The sequence below is a fragment of the Mirounga leonina genome, unplaced genomic scaffold (genome assembly GCF_011800145.1).
Source record: "Mirounga leonina isolate KUSES-001 unplaced genomic scaffold, KU_Mleo_1.0 Mir_126, whole genome shotgun sequence".
In the NCBI taxonomy this organism is placed as follows: Eukaryota; Metazoa; Chordata; class Mammalia; order Carnivora; family Phocidae; genus Mirounga; species Mirounga leonina.
In genome coordinates this window covers 11242748-11259662 of record NW_023270314.1, presented here as the reverse complement: position 1 = coordinate 11259662, position 16915 = coordinate 11242748, and the positions used below count along the sequence as shown (strand labels likewise).

General features: G+C 36.1%; 2 protein-coding genes across 3 annotated transcripts in view; both read left to right on the top strand.

Moving 5' to 3' along the window:
- The window catches only part of RAB3IP (RAB3A interacting protein), a 42817-nt gene extending 28402 nt beyond the window's left edge, over nucleotides 1-14415 (top strand). For both annotated transcript variants that reach the window (XM_035002152.1, XM_035002151.1), the window contains exons 5-11: nucleotides 2270-2347; nucleotides 2979-3182; nucleotides 6187-6315; nucleotides 7578-7690; nucleotides 11572-11671; nucleotides 11761-11830; nucleotides 14065-14415. In XM_035002152.1, the coding sequence (XP_034858043.1) occupies nucleotides 2270-2347; nucleotides 2979-3182; nucleotides 6187-6315; nucleotides 7578-7690; nucleotides 11572-11671; nucleotides 11761-11830; nucleotides 14065-14147 (777 nt within the window). In that variant the 3' untranslated portion in view covers nucleotides 14148-14415. The remainder of the gene's footprint in view (nucleotides 1-2269; nucleotides 2348-2978; nucleotides 3183-6186; nucleotides 6316-7577; nucleotides 7691-11571; nucleotides 11672-11760; nucleotides 11831-14064) is intronic.
- Nucleotides 14416-14496: 81 nt separating this feature from the next.
- MYRFL (myelin regulatory factor like) overlaps nucleotides 14497-16915 on the top strand; it is a 123147-nt gene continuing 120728 nt past the window's right edge. Inside the window, exon 1 of the mRNA XM_035002139.1 lies at nucleotides 14497-15493. The gene's annotated coding sequence lies outside the window, so the exon portion shown is untranslated. The remainder of the gene's footprint in view (nucleotides 15494-16915) is intronic.

Sequence of the window (16915 nt, the reverse complement as noted above, 5' to 3'; positions counted from 1 at the left end):
ACTTCTGTGCAGCCTTCTGAGCTCAGATAGGTTTTTGCATTTTTAAGTGGTTAGGGGAAAAAACGAAGAGTACTTTGTGACATGAAAACTGGAATTCAGATTTCAGTGCTGATAAATGTTTATTGAAATGGCCACGTTCACCGTTACTGTGCTGTCTGGCTGCTTCCACACTTCAACAGAGACCGCTTAGCTCCTAAAGCCCCAACTGCGTACTTGGCGGACCCTGCACAGAAGAAGTTTGCTGACTCCTGGTATAGACGATACTTGTATCATCTTCACCTTTAGAATAACAGAGTGATGGAAATTTTTCACTTTTTTGGAATCTACTACTTAATGTCTTCTGTCAGTTTGCAAAATCCTGTGCGTTATCTTCTCAGTTACTGCTTCTGCCTCATTTCTAGCGCTCTCTTCTCTCCTCTTGAACTTCAGTTACACGTAGGTTACACCTCTTCACACACTGTGTCCCTCATACCTCTAGAGGAAAAGTCACCCCAAATTCCAGCTCTCTTAATCTGGGTTTACATCTTCTAGATATTGGTCCCCTAGTTCTTCACTATTTTGTTAGCTCTCTAATACTGTCAGACACATTTAAAAAAATTTTGTCCAGCTTCTCTAGTTATTCTCCATGGGAGGTTTGGTCCAAGTTGCACAGTCCACTATTAAGGAAAGCAGAGTCCATTTCCAAACATTTAAACAAATAATCTCTCCTTAGCATGAGTTACTTTTGCATTTATAGTTAAAATGTCACTTATCCTGAAGGGTCAGATTAGGTATGTTTATAAAAATAGAAAATATCTGCCAAATAGTGATCTGTTGACACCACTTGTCATCAGAGAAAAATTCAGCAAATCTGAAACATTTGTTATTTTAAAAAGAAAACCTCATTAAATTGGCAGCTCTTAAGGACTTTGATACAAGATAACCCGCATAATTGTGCATGGAAGATTTTCACACTTAATCTCATCTCATTATAAAGCATTGGTAGTAAAGCATCTCTTATTTAAGCTAATGTGGTCTGTAAATTCATGTTCATGGAATATAAACAAGCCGCAGTTCATTACTACTGTAAAAGCAAATCGGAGTGCTGCTGTCGGACTCTGATGTGGAGAATGTTTACTCTTCCACTGAACAGTTGACAGACTTAGTAAAGTTGCCATTGTCAAACATGTTAATGTCTTTGAAGCTGATTTCCTTCTTTCCAGCCAGCCAGCCAACCTCTCTCCCTCCCTCCCTGCTTCCTTCCTTCCTTTCCTCCTTTCCTTCCTCCCTCCCTCCCTCCCTCCTTCTCTTCCCTCTCATAAACTGTAAATTGAAGTTCTAACGTATGTGTTCTTAAATCCCAGGGGATTATCTCAAGCACCCTGTATATGGTTCCAGTCCAGCCTTAATCTTTTATGGGACTATTCCATACAGCAGAGTAATTTTTTAAAAATATAAGATCAGTGACTTTCTTCCTTAAAAGATCATAAGGTTTCATATTGCACTTATAGTAAAACCCAGAATTCTTAGTTGGTTATTTTATTTGATTATTAGAATGTAAACTGAATGTAAGCTCCTTAAGAGACAGGGACCTTGTTTCTTTTTTCCCAGTATATTATTAGCACCTGGAATAGTACCTCACAAAGAGATGTCATGAGTAAATTTTGATGAATACATATAAGAAAAAAAGGAATTAAATACCTAGAGTTTCATATTTATGGTACTGAAAAAATAAGACCTTATTAAAGGCTAATCTCTGATTTTCCTTTTTAGATTGTTCTGCATAGAATTGTCACTTAATATCATTTTGTGAATGTTTTTATTGGAAGCTCTAAGGCTTCACAGCTGTCATTGCTATAAACTGCAACATTATTGATGTGTTAATATTTTTACTTGTCCCTTCTGTGTGTCTTTACTATGACTAATAATATGAATATATATATTGTGGCCAAATTACAGAAACCTCACTACAGAGAAGTTGGGTTTGACATGTGGGATATTTGTTTTCCTTCATCACATTCATAGTCTTTACACAAACATTGATCAGGATAATTGAACTCAACTTGGCTACGCCAGTGATATTAGTACTAAAAGAAAGAACCTATTCCTAATTCCTACCAGTTTACCTATCAGATGACAATTGCTATTTCAAGAGTTGACATTGAATATTTATTTTCAGGTTAAATTTTGGTAGTATATTTTTGCTGTAGTCATAGACATTTGTTGAGAGATTTTTGAAAACAAAGGCTAAATACTTTGTTTCCAAAATTTGAGATTTCAACTTTTTCAGGAAGCTCATAAGATGGTGAGAGAAGCAAATGTCAAGCAGGCAGCCGCAGAGAAACAGCTAAAGGAAGCACAAGGAAAAGTAAGTTTTTGCTGCTTTAATAGTAAAAAAAATGTAAAATCAGTGATTACTGTTTTAAGGATACTTAAACATTTATTAGATTTTGTTCCTGTTGTAAACTAGGGCTTATTTTAGAAGATCTGGCAACTATAAATAGAAAACAGCTACCACACAGATACAACTAATAGTGAACAGTCGGTGCTCATTTATATTAGAACCAAAGGATTTTAAGTCTTGTGAATCACATGTATTATCAAAAGGATTATATAAACACATTTTAAAGTTCATATTTTTTAAGTCGCTGGGAAAAAAAACCACCAAACTGTTCCTAGATTTTTTTTATTTTAGGAATGAACCACAACTATTCATAAGCTATTTATATTTTGAAGATTTTGAACATTCACATGAATTATGTTAGACATTTTGATAATTTTAAAAATTTCATTCCACATCATGAATAGTCTCCAAATTTAAGCCATATAGAAACATTAAACAACTTGGTTTCACTTTCTTTTTATTACTCCACAGCAAATACAAATTAAACTTACATATCATCTTTGAAAGGACAGTGTTTTGACTAGATTGCTAGCATTTAGCTGTATCTGTCATAAAACATAATTAGTACATGGAACTATGTTGATTTCTTTTCAAGATCGATGTCCTTCAAGCTGAAGTAGCTGCATTGAAGACACTTGTCTTGTCCAGTTCTCCAACATCACCTACGCAAGAGCCTCTGCCAGGTGGAAAGACACCTTTTAAAAAGGGGCATACGAGAAATAAAAGTACAAGCAGTGCTATGAGTGGCGGTCATCAGGACCTCAGTGTGATACAGCCAATTGTAAAAGACTGCAAAGAGGTAACTCGTGAAGGACTGTCCCCTCTGACTCTGTTGATACTTACTAATTCTCATCACTGAGGTGTCAGTTGTGATTTTTGCCAGCAAAATTTTTAGTACAAAATATGCAATATTAAGATGGGGGAGGCTTTATCTAGAGCTGGCTGCTTTCAGGGAATCTTCAGTTCGATTCTCTACTTGGCTGACCTGGAGTTACCTGCTGGAAACTTGGTAAGTTTCTTAACCTTGATATTTCATTTAGGGAGCAAATGTCATGTGTTGTATAAAGGATAGTGGGTGGCTTTAATGATCTGGCTAGTCAAAATTTATTGGTAAGATACTCTAACAATATGAATATAAGAAATGTGTGAAAATAAGGTGATTTTCTTGAACAGTACATTGCTTTTACTTAAACTCTGGGGGAGGTAGAGTTTTATATCAGTAAGAGGGTCTTGAGTTAATTCAGATAATTAAGCAACAAAAAATAGAACTAATGGTAGCCTTATCATTTTAAAAGATATGTTGTGAAGGTAACTGAGATACTGTGGAGATATTTTGAGCTGTTTTTACTAAAAATTGTATAATTATAAAATATTTTTTCATTTTATCATTGCATACTATGAGAAGGCATTTCCAAGGGGATTGATCATGGAGCAGCCCTTCCCCTTTTTTTTCCTGAAAGCTATATTTTACATTGTTGTATTCAGGTTCATCATTGATCTTTAAGAAGCTGAATCTGCTCATTTGGTTAAATTTTTGTGTGGAAGCCAGGACTTTATTAAATTGAGTAACTGAGGTCATTACTTATTTTAATTGAATTGGATTTTGTTTACTTATTAATAAAAAAGGTGCTAATGAGAGAGAAGTTGAATACGTGGCCAAATCTGAATGTGACAGAATCTAAAATCCATGTTGGTTAAATATTTCAGAAACTTTTTTTAGTCATAACTTTAATTTCTTTGAATTTAATTAGCATTTTTAATTGCTTGGTACAACTTGTATTTTGCTGCAATTTCTCAGTGTGTATGATTATATGCCTTGTTTTCTGTTGTTTACACTAACAAAATTTAAATGTTTTCTCATGGGACATTTTAAAGTTTTGTTTTTAATTTATGAGGTCTCATGAAATATGAATAGGCAGCAAGCAACTTCAGAATGATAACTTTTCTGCTTTTCAGATATATCCTGTATTCTAATGTTTTATGAAAACTTATCAAAAAGTTTTATTAGTCAAAGGAAACACATAAGGTTGACCTGTGTAAGCCTTAGAAAAAGGTAAAACAGTTGGAAAGAAAGTGAACCATGTCCTTGTTTCTGTAGAAAATGTGACAGGCAGTCAGAAACGACATTTGCAGCGTAGCTTCTGAAAGCACTTAAAACACATGTCTGTGCAAGTACACACACACGCATTATGCAAGGCTTTGTGATTGAGTTACTTAGACACAAATTTGAACTTTTACAGGTGTCTTGATCTGTAACCTCGGGCAAGTTACTTACCTCTCTAAGCCCTAGTTTTCTTATCTAAAAAAATGAAGATCATAGTGTCTGTCTTGCACGGCTGTGAGGATTAAGTGTCTGTGGAGCGCTTGCCAGTTCCTGGTGCAGGGTCAGCTCTTAATAGTTTAAATGACTGCCTTTGAACTAGAATCTTTTCGTAGAGTACCATTTACCTGCTTTGGGGTTTATGTCCATGGAAGGGTAAACTTTACAAAGAAAATGAATTTGGAAATGTATTATTTGTCTGCTGTTTTTTTTAATCTTTTGCCTTTAGTTTTGACTCAAAAAATTTTATGGATTGGGATGAAAAAAATTCACACTGACGTTGCCATTATATACCTTAAAAGAAGGTCTGTAGGAAAGCTCGGATACACTCAGCCTTTTATTACCATCATGTAAATCACCTGCATGTGAGGTTAGGCTCTCCTAAAGGCCATAGCTGCGGTCAGTGTGTCGTTTATGGTGTGCCCAGCTCTTCTGGATGAGAGTGGCTTAGGGCTGCAGGAGGATGAGGGGCACTGCTGTGAGTGGGCAGCCGGGGGCAGGTGTGGCTGTGTGACAGGTAGGATCAAGCTGAGAAGAGGGCATCTGGAGGGAAGAATACTTGGGGAAAATTTATTAAAGGGAGGAGGGGAAAGGAGGGACAACTGGAAGAGTGACTAGGAAGATGGGGCCAGCCTGGATTATTGTTGGTCATTCAGACAGTCGCTGTGCCAAAATATATCTTAATAAATGTTCTGTTTCAAGATAGTCAATTTAGGAGATTATATATGTGCTGCTTTTAGTCTTGCTGCTTACAAGTAAACATTTTCAGAGTTCTTTTGAAAATGCCCTCAGGTAATAGCAGAACAATTATTGTCATTTTTTTTTTTTTAAGATTTTATTTATTTATTTGCTAGAGAGAGAGAGAGCATAGGGTAGAGAGAGTGAGCGAGAGCACAAGCAGGGGGAGCAGCAGGCAGAGGGAGAAGCAGGCTCCCTGCTGAGCAAGGAGCCCGATGTCGGGCTCGATCCCAGGACCCTGGGATCATGACCTGAGCTGAAGGCAGCTGCTTAACAACTGAGCCACCCAGGCGCCCCCAATTATTGTCATTTTTGACCCAAACTGGGTTTCACAATTTAGTCTCCATTTATTCAGACACTTTATTTAATTAACTTGGCTCCAAATTACTTTTTGATTATTTTCAGGAAAGACTTCTCATCACTTGTTTTATATTCAGAGCAGTGTACACATGTGTCTTAAGAGGAGCTCTAACATTTTTGGGGGGTGGGTGGGGATCAAGGTAGCATCATTTGACACCATAGTAGATCCATTGAAAAGAGCTAGTCAGTCATTTGGGGTTTGGATTTTTTTAAAAAAGAAAGTTGGTACCATGTATTCTAACTCATCAAGAATGGTTCAGTTCATTATTTTAAATGAAGATTTCTTTTTCAGTAATGTTTATATTAGGTTTTGGTTTTATAAAGTGATTTTATGTTTGTACCTTTAAAAAGATTATTTTGTGTTTTCTTTTGGTTTGTTTGTCAGGCTGACTTATCTCTGTATAATGAATTCAGATCTTGGAAGGATGATCCTACAATGGATAGATCGTGTCCTTTCTTAGACAAAATTTATCAGGAAGATATCTTTCCATGTTTAACATTCTCAAAAAGTGAGGTAATTTTTTAAAAAATTTTAATAGTAATGCGTTAAAGTTGTTCCTGACCTTTTGCTAAATCATGTTATATATTTTCTCTTACATGAATAAGTTATGATAACATGTCATGTTTTATCATTTTCTCCATTCCAAACAAAGATCACAATCATTTCTTGGCATTCAGTTACTGAACATCTTTGCTTAACGTGAGCAGAGGCTCATTCCCAATGAAGTATATGTTGCACCAGAGTGAAGTAGTAAATGTGAATTGGGGGTCAGGCTTATTTCTTGATTCTCGGTCTGAGGTTCAGTGTAAGGGAAGTTCTGTATACTCCAGGGCGTTTATTAGGTTTATCTGTACATGACAAAAAATTATATTTAATTTCTTCATCTTTAAAATGGATAAAAAATGCCTTCCTTGCTTATGTCACAGCGTTGTTAAGAGGATGAAATGAAGTGAATTAAGTGCGTACAAAAACTTTAAAAAAAATACAAGGTACTATACAAATGTAACGTCATAATTTTAATTTGTTCTTACATGTAGAAGGTTTGTCTATAAATATCCTGTCAATCATTGTTTAAGAAATGTAATCCTAAGAGTCTTATGTTAAGTCTTTAGAGGATTTAATTTTAACATTACTTGTAAGGAGAAGTTAAAATGGACAGTAAGACACTTTTGATAGGTACATGGTATTCATTGTGGCTCTGTGTCTGTTTTTGGGTAGTCCATTTCCGGATTAGTAGTCTTGCCAAACTGAAGAAATTTGCCAGTTTCGTCTATTGTTTACCAGTTGCTACCATCTCCATCTGGGCATTGAATATTTGATAATCCACCTAGTTCTTTTGTAGGTCACTCTTGTGCATGTAAATACAAGTTGAGAAAATATATAGCTGTAATTGTATATATTGCTGTGTTATGAATGACCAGTATTTAAAAATATGTATAAATTTAGCAAAATAAAGCATTAGGGTATTCATTTTGAAGTGGCATTAATAATAGATGTTAATTGTGGGTAAGAGATGGACAGATTGGAATTAATGCCTTCAATCCTCTTCTAGATAATGAGAAAAGTTACTTAGCTATAACTGAATTGCCTTTCATAACGATATTTGAATTATAAAAGAATTCAAACCAAGATTATGTAATTTCTTTTTCATTGGCCTAGGACCAAACTAGTGGAGCTTGGGGAAAGAATAATTTTTTAAAATCCAGTTTACTGTAGAATGCAACTTTAAGATTCTTATGCCAGCGTAGTATCTGATACTTTTTGTTTTTTTGAAGTTGGCTTCAGCTGTTCTGGAGGCTGTGGAAAACAATACTCTAAGCATTGAACCGGTGGGATTACAACCTGTTCGATTTGTGAAAGCCTCTGCAGTCGAATGTGGAGGACCAAAGTACGTTTTCAGAACCATGTCTTATGGAAGATACTGAGTTTTAAAAATTTTATATGTTGTAAATATTTAGTTTTTCTAGTTTTAAATGTGATTAAATTTCTTGTTAGCTTTCTATTTAGTTTGTGCAGCCTAAATCCTCAGTGTGAGATAATAGCATTTCAAATTTATCATCAAAGGAGAGCCCTTTTAATTACAAAAATATACATATATTTCGGACCAGTTATTAGAAACATTTTTTTAGACCATATGTTGTGACTCATTCAATTCATAAAATTAGTTTAGTGGGTCATAAGCAGAATTTTTGTTTGTTATACACACACATATAGGTTTTGGTGTAAAATATTTGTTCCTGAGGGTTGCCACTAAAAATAGTTTGGGAAGATAGTGAATTAGACCAGGTCTTATCAAGCATGAAAACAGGGTGCCAAAAAGACTTCCGTAATCCTCCCCTTTCATACTATCATATAAAGGATTCTCACTTTGGTAAATAACCAGTTCTATCTTTCATACATGACAGATACTTGGCAGTTATAAACCTTCAGAGGTAAGACTCCCATATTTCATAGCAGGGCAGGCTTTTTACTCTCCAGTCCTAGGAGGAGGAAAGACTGAAACCAGTGGTTCCTAGAACCTTTGGCAAAGCTGTTTGCGAAGTGATGGAAAGAGTTGGAGGAAGCTGCTTAGTTGGTGTTAAGAACTAGATCTGTATAGGGGACCGGAAAGTCTGAGAAAGCTCCTAGAAAGCAGGAATTGACTCCTGTCTGGGTCACAGTGAAGGCAGAGGAGAAAAGGGCTGATTGAGATGAACTAATAGGTCTGTGTGAAAGCCTGTTGTAGGAGTCACGTGGTTCTTCCTGATCACACAGTGTTAGTGTTCAGGTAGCTGTCTGTGGGGAGTACCTGGTCACATGTTTGCTCTCTGAGCCAAGCATCCACCACAGTCCCTCTGTGCCGTGACTGTGGCACAGTGGCCTCTGAATCTAGGGGAAGGGATTTACATTTCTAAATTCTGCTCCTTTGGGGGTGCCTGGGTGGCTCAGTCAGTTAAACGTCTGCCTTCAGCTCAGGTCATGATCCCAGGGTCCTGGGATTGAGCCCCACATCAGGCTCCCTGCTCAGCAGGAAGTCTTCTTCTCCCTCTCCACTCCCCCTGCTTGTGTTCCCTTTCTCGCTGTCTCTGTCAAATAAATAAAATCTTTAAATTCTACTCTTTCCACAAGCTCCCGAATATTTTTATCCTGATCATCAGTGATAACAGTTTTTGTGCTTTTAAGGTCTATGTATACCTTATTTTAAATATAGCATATAGCAGTTTTTATTATAGAATTTTAAATTTCTATTATATATAACATGTGCAAATATCAAATGATGACAAATGAGGATATCAGTTAGTGGATTTATATAGTATTTTAGTAAAATAATCATATAGATTAGGTTTAGGGAACAGTTTAGGTAGTTTAGGGATATTGTGCTTATAGGAATGGGGTTAGATGCCAAGGTGTTTGGAGTACATGTTGGAGAAACTTCAGGAAGATATTCTCTTCTCTGAAATTGAAGTTCGGCCCTGGCCAAGGCTCTCATGGACTAGGTGGGGAAGATAATCACAACGTAAATGGCACATGCTGTAGGAACTTTGAGGAAGCCAAGACCCATCCCGTGGGTGGTGATCCAGGGGTGTTCTCAGAGGGAGGAAAATCTGATCTCGGTTTTTGAAGCAGGAGTGGAATTTGGGTAAAGAAGAGTACATATGACTGAAGGCCTAGAAACAAGAAACTGTGTGTTCAGAGGATGGTAAGTGTATGGAGGGAAAGATGTGACAAATCTGAAGAGAACTTTGGAGAGGAAGAGATTCAGGTGGGGATGGTAAAAGGAAAGGAGTTAAAGATGGCCGACTAGAAGAATGGTGTGACATTTCGGAACTTAGTGGGAAGGACTCTGGTTTGGGGAAGAAGACGGTGGGTCTAGATTTAGACATGTTGACATCACTAAGTGAAAATGCCAGGTAAGGGCTTAAAATCTGGGGACTAGAGCTGCTAAGAGGTACTGAGGAAGTGTAGCATGTTAACGAAACTCTGGCCTTGGAGATCAGAAAACTTGACATTGAACCTTAGCTTAAATAAGAATGTGTTGGCAGTGACAGTTCAAAGTTGGCTTTGGAAATGAGGTAAGAAACACTTTCGTTATTTCAGAAGTTGTTGCTTAATACGACTTTAGCAAAGCCCTTTCAAAATTAGAATACTAGACAGACAGGTATATGTCTGTTTCCAGAAGAGTAGTGTATACATTGATTTTTATCAGTTAAATGCTTACTTTTCCTTCTTGTGTAAATTATACTTTTGGAAGTTCCAAGGACTTCCAACACTTGTGCCATTTTTTAATTTCTTGATCTTCTATCCCCCCTAAGCTAGTAGTTAGTGTTTTAAAAATATTGTTATAGATCATTAAAGGAATTTTCTAAGAAAGGAACAATGAAGCAAACTTTCTTTGAAAATATGAGAATTCTTTTGTGGTCGGAATGGCCATCTCCAAAATTATCCTATTTGTAAAGTTTCTTTTTTTAAGATTTTATTTTAGAGACAGAATGAGAGCGAGTGAGCTGGGGGGAGGGAGAAGGAGGAAGAGAGAAGAGAATCTCAAGCAGACTACACACTGAGCATGGAGCTTGACATGGGGCTCAATCTCACCACCCTGGGATCGTGAACTGAGTTGAAACCAAGAGTCAGACGATTAACTGACTGAGACACCCAGGCACCCCCAAAATGATCCTCTTTTAAATACACAGTCTCCATTTGTTTTCTTAATATGGAGGCACATTTGTATCATTTCTTTTAAGTATAGCTGAAATTTAATGTTCATGTAACATATTTTTCTTTGTAATTTATAATGTTATTTATTTATTTTTTAAGATTTTATTTATTTATTTGACAGAGAGAGTGCACAAGCATGGGGAGCGGCAGGCAGAGGGAGAAGCAGACTCCACACTGAGCAGGGAGCCTAATGCGGGACTCGATCCCAGGATCCTGGGATCATGACCTGAGCCGAAGGCAGACGCTTAACGACTGAGCCACTCAGGGGACCCCCTATAATGTTATTTAAAATGCTGTTGGCCACTTTATTTTAGTTACAGCTGTATCATTTTGGCTTGATAGGGAGTGGTAGTTGTGTTCAGCCATGGTCCTAGCTTAGGAGGGTAATAGCTGGGCTGCTTCACAGTCTGCCCTGATAGACAAGCCAGCATCACTGTATTGAGCAGTAGAGTGACAGGTGGCTCATCACTTAACCAACAGTCATTGAACGTCTGGTGTGTACCAGGCACCTGCTCAGTGCCCGGCAGTTAAAGTTGAATTAGATACAGTCTCTGCCCTTTAGAGACTAATAGCCTCATTCCAACCAGAAAGCCATCATACCAAGTCTGAGAGTCTGTAGTAGTGTGCAAATAGAAAGGATGGTATGTCTGAATATAGTGCACCCCTTATATAATTATTGAGAGTCAGTATTTTTGTAAGGTGGCTTATTCCTTTGTTTTTCTCAGGCCTGTGGGCATCTAGAATAGTGCCTGGTATGTACTAGGTCTCAAATATTTGTTGTCTTAGTGAGTATGAAACTTCTACAGAAGGTAGGAGCAGAATGCTTTCAATTTATTTATTTATTTTTTAAGATTTTATTTATTTATTTGGCAGAGAGAGACACAGCGAGAGAGGGAACACAAGCAGGGGGTAGTGGGAGAGGGAGAAGCAGGCTTCCCGCTGAGCAAGGAGCCCCATGTGGGGCTGGATCCCAGGACCCTGGGACCATGACCTGAGCTAAAGATGCTTAACGACTGAGCCACCCAGGCACCCCTTTCAATTTTAAAAAACTAAAATTTTGTCATTCTTTTACAGAAAATGTGCTCTAACTGGCCAGAGTAAGTCCTGTAAACACAGAATTAAATTAGGGGACTCAAGCAACTATTATTATATTTCTCCTTTTTGCAGATACAGGGTAAGTAACTGAACCACTTTGATATGAACAAAACTCACTTTGATATGAGAAGTTTGACTATTTATGACTTTTTTTCCCTTTCGGCCTAGATCACCTCTGTATGTAACTTTTTTACATACATTCGATATATTCAGCAGGGGCTCGTGAAACAGCAGGATGGTGAGTGTTCTTCATTGGTTACAAAATATTTACATAAACCTTCAGCAAAAAGTATAGAACACAGTAGTATTGCTCAGATAAACTTTATTATTGGTACATTCATATTAAATCTCTCATAGTTCTAATAAAATGTGTGGAGTATTTGGGAACTAATGTCTTTTAAAATTTTTTTAACCCTTAAAACTGCCTCATTTTACTCTGATATGAGTTTTAAGCAGAATCAGATATAACTCTTAAGGGAGGTATATTGATAAACCACATGGCGAAAGTTAGGGGAGTAAAAAGCTTACTGAAATTGCTCCTAAGAAATAAAAATGAGTAAGCTCTAGACATGGTCAGATTTATTTTATTGCTCTAACAGTAATTTTCTGTATTTTGTACTTTCACATGTGAATTAATAAAGCAGTCATGAGGATAGTTTGGAATGGAATAAAGATTACTATATTCTGAATCAGCTGAAACATATAGATGATATATTCAAGAGAGCCAACCTCATGCAAGTGTTTGAATATTTTTAATACAGTCTTTCATGTTTACTGATGATTCTGTAGCCAAATGTCTTAAATGCCAGGCATGAGAATGAATACGGCCCAACAACTCCAAAGCAGTGTTTCTTGAGTACATGTGATTGTTTTAAAACAAATAGCAGATACTAAGCTAGGGATAAGTCCATACTCATTTTGTATTTTAAGTTGTAGGAAATTTCCTATTCATATTTTTTTAGGGACTGAAAGTATTTTTATATTTAAAAGCTAGAAGGAGCCTGCTATCTTCTGCCATGTAAACAAACCAGTGAATCTTAATTCTGTGGAAAGGTTAGTCATGCTGATAAAAACTTAATTTAGCATTTCACAGGTCTGGTATGTTGAGAAGAGTCATATTTATTTAGAATCCCATGTAATTACGATTTTAATGCCTAAAAGAATGAGGGTGAAACCTCTCATTAATGTTGAATTTGAAAAGCCTGAGTAGCATAAAGTAGTCTTTAAAGTGTACAATACTTTTTATGACTTTAATAAAATTGAAATATTTTTGAATACTGTTGGTGGATAATAAATAGGATTTAAGCTACAGAACAGATGATTTACGTTAAGTTAAATTGTCAAGTGTGTTTTTTCTCCTTGTTAAAGTAAGTTTTTGTAGGGAAGATGAACGATAATTTCCTTTATGAAAATAGGGAGAAACTGTCATGAGTAGTAGTGGGGGTGATGGTGATAAAAGTGGCCTCTTCTCTGGTTTCTGTCACTCTTCCACTTCATGGTACTTGGTACATTTCATATAATGTGTGGGTTTGTAGCAGATAAATATTACTAATTTTAAAATATGTGTATTATCCATGCCTTGTGCCAAAAAGGATTTAGGGCAGCTAAATCTAAAGCGGTGTTTCTCAAGCTTGGTACTATTAACATTTTGAGCTGGATAAACTTTGTCGGGGACAGTTGGGGGGGGGTGCTATCTTGTACATTGTTGAATGTTTAACACCATTGCTAAGCTTTACTCAGTAGATGCCAGTAATGAAAAATGTATCCAGGCATTTTGTCAGATGTACCCTTGAGGAAACAAAATCTCCACTGGTTGAAAACTGCTGATCTAAATCAATCTCTAATCTGATGATATGTCAGAGGAAGACTTTTTATCTGAAATATAAAGCCAACTTTTTTCCACTTACAGGGAGGGCTTGCCAAAGTAGAGATAATTGAATTTACAGATCAGCCTCTACATTTATTTTTATTTCTAATTTGAGCCATATACAAAACCATTTTCTCGGTTATTTCTCAAAAAGAATGTTACTGAGTTCCCTGGACTGTCTTTTGTTTTCCATTTTTTCCTGTTTTACTCTGTGTTGGTGTTAATAAACAGTGGAATGGCCAAGATGTAGCAAACTAAAGCAAGAAGATCCCTAAATTAGAATAATTGAGGATTGAGTGTAATTACTTAAAATGGCAACACGATTGCCATTTACTCAGGGCACTGAAGCAGATGCTGCTGGGCTAAAGTGGTCATGGATGCATCTAACAAATAGGTGAATATTGTTCATTTATTCATAAAACTGGGATGCTCACAAATACCTGAAAAAATTTCTGTGAAATAGCAGTAAAATGGTGAGGCATTAGGTACGACGTTAGGAAATGCCCAATTGGCATTTCAGCTAATGTTAAATTTTCAGTGAAACAGCTAAAAAATAATTAAAATGATATTTTATGATTTACTTGTCTCCTTTTCTATTTGTATAGTTGATCAGATGTTTTGGGAAGTTATGCAGTTGAGAAAAGAGATGTCATTGGCAAAGCTGGGATATTTCAAAGAGGAACTCTGATGCTCTGCCTGGGACCATGCTTGAACCTCCCTGAATACCTGGAAAATGGCTGAATATTTTTATGGTTACTTGATATTTATTTCCGAGGAGTGGGCCCAAGACTTTTTCCCTCTTTTGCAGATTACACTAAGAAGTACTGTGATTTCTTTTAAATTGACCTCTGCTGTGTCTGCTTACTCTTTAGTTGAACACACTAAAAAGAATTATAGGTGTACTAGTGATTGTAATTTAGAGTTGCAAAAAAAAAAAGCTAAATAAAATACGTCAATGTTAGATTGAATATGTTTTTGCTTTCTCTTCTAGCTCTGACATGGCATGTAGGGTAAGCTGAATGTATTGAATTGTAGTTTTCAAACTGCACAGCAGCCTTTGAGAGGCAAGGAAGAAGGCTAAGCGGACAGGATCAGCTCTGTCCCCCTGCAAGAATGGCTCTATTTTTGTCTGTTTTGTAGATTGGGCTTCAAAGAAGGATTTTATTTAAAGAAGGCAAAAAGAAATCAGAAGGCACTTAATCTCTCCATCTAGAGAATGCTACTGTTAGTATTTCTGAAGAGCCTTCCAGCTTTCAGATATTTTCTACCTACATATGCGTATTTCTGAAACAAAAAGTAGACTTTCTTCTTAAACTTAAATATTTTTTCTACATGTCTTTAATCACTACATGGTTTTGATTATAGGATGTTAATATAATTTGTTTGGAAATTAGCTTAATTTTTTTTCCTATAATGTTGGGATGAATATCCTTATGCGTACTTCTTTGCACATTGTTGGGTTGTTTACTTCATGTAGACTTGCCTAGAAATAAAATTGTTAGGTCAGGGTATGTGTATCTTAAAATATTTGATCTGCTTTGCCAAATTGTCCTCTACAGAAGTTGAACAAATTTATTTTTACAGCAGCATTGTATGAGAGACCTAGTTTTCTGAAGATGGCATTGTTTTCATTTCTATCCTCAAAGATTTGTTCAATCTTTCCTGTAGAAGATTCAGTCACCAGGATGGGTGGGAGTCTACAGACAAAAGGATATTTGAGAATGGTATGGTGTGGTAGAAACCATCACTACCAGGCCCAGCTCAGGAATTTGAAATTGAACATGAAAAGAACTTTGAAACTAGAATTTTATGTCCTGATAAATAATTATTCAAATGTGAGGGCATAATAAACATGTTTTCAGACTTTGAAAACTTCAGAAAATTTTCCACACAAAGATGCAAATTAAAAACACTTTTGGAGAAAGTACCTAAGTATGAAGAGAAACAAATCCAAGAGATGCTACAAGAGATTTGGGGGAAAAGAAAAGAGATACTTATGGAGTTTGTTGATGACTTTAAAAGAATAAATGAAAGGTAAGGCTAAAAAAAAATAAAGTATATAACAATCTAGAATTAAAATTCTCTACAGTATCAACACAGTGGCAGTGGGAGGACACCAGAGATTGTGAGGGTAATTAAAGTTCCAGTCTTGTTAGATGGGAGAGAGAGATACCAATTAAATGTGAAGGACCAAAGAAAAAAAGACCCATGTAGAGAAATGAATAGTGTGATATGGAGATGATATATTTATACACAAAGCATAAGGACATGGAAAGTTTGAAAGAAAAGCCTGGAAAAAAGATAGGAAAATACCAAAAGAAAGCTAGTGTAGTTACATACACTATTATCTGACAAAACAGACATTAAAACAAAAGCATTATTAGGGATAGAGATGGGTGCTATCTAATGCTAAAAATTGAGTTCACCAGGAAGACTTAGTAAGAAAATTAATAACAGTAATAATTGAAGAAATTTAAAAATACTAGGGCTGACTAATAATACCAAATGTGAAATATATAAGAACTCCTACTACTCAATATTAAAAAACTAATCTCATTAAAAATGGGCAGAGGTCCTGAATAGACATTTTTTTCAAAGAAGACATAGAGATGGTCAACAGACACATGAAAAGATGCTCAAATCACTAATCATCAGGCAAATAGAAAGCAAAACCACAATGAAATGGTACTTTACACCAGTCAGAATGGCTAGTATCAAAAAGACAAAAATTATAATAAGTATTGATGAGGATGTAGAGAAAGGGAACCCTCATGTACTCTTGGTGGGGATGTAAATTGGTGCAGCCACTATGAAAAACAGAATAATTTCTCTACCAGGTATTTACCCAAAATAAATGAAAACGCTACTTCAAAAAGATACATGCACTCCTACACCTCTGTGTTTATTGCCGCATTATTTTACAATACCCAAATTACAGAAGCAGCCCAAGTGTCCATCAATAGATGAATGGATAAGATGTGGCATGTGCGGGCACGTGCACACACACAGGAATATTACTCAGCCATCAAAAAGAATGAAATCTTGCCACTTGCAGCAACATGGTTGGAGCTAGCAGGTATTATGCTAAGTGAAATAAATCTGAGAAAGACAAATACCATATGATTTCACTTAAATGTGGAATCTAAAAAACAAATGAACAGAAACAGTCAAATACAGAGAATAAACTGGTGGTTGCTAGGAGGGGAGTGGGCATCAGACAAAATAGGTGAGGGGGATTATGAAATACAAACTTCACTTACTAGTCACAGGGATGAAAAGTACAGCATAGAGAATATAGTCAATATTATAACTTTGGTGACAGTGACTATACTTAATATATGGAATTGTCGAATTACTGTGTTGTACATTCATATGTCACCTATACTTCAATTAAAAAAAAAGCGCAAGTGCTTCAAGGGAAATTTTGTAGCTTTAAGTCTTATTTAAATTCAATTA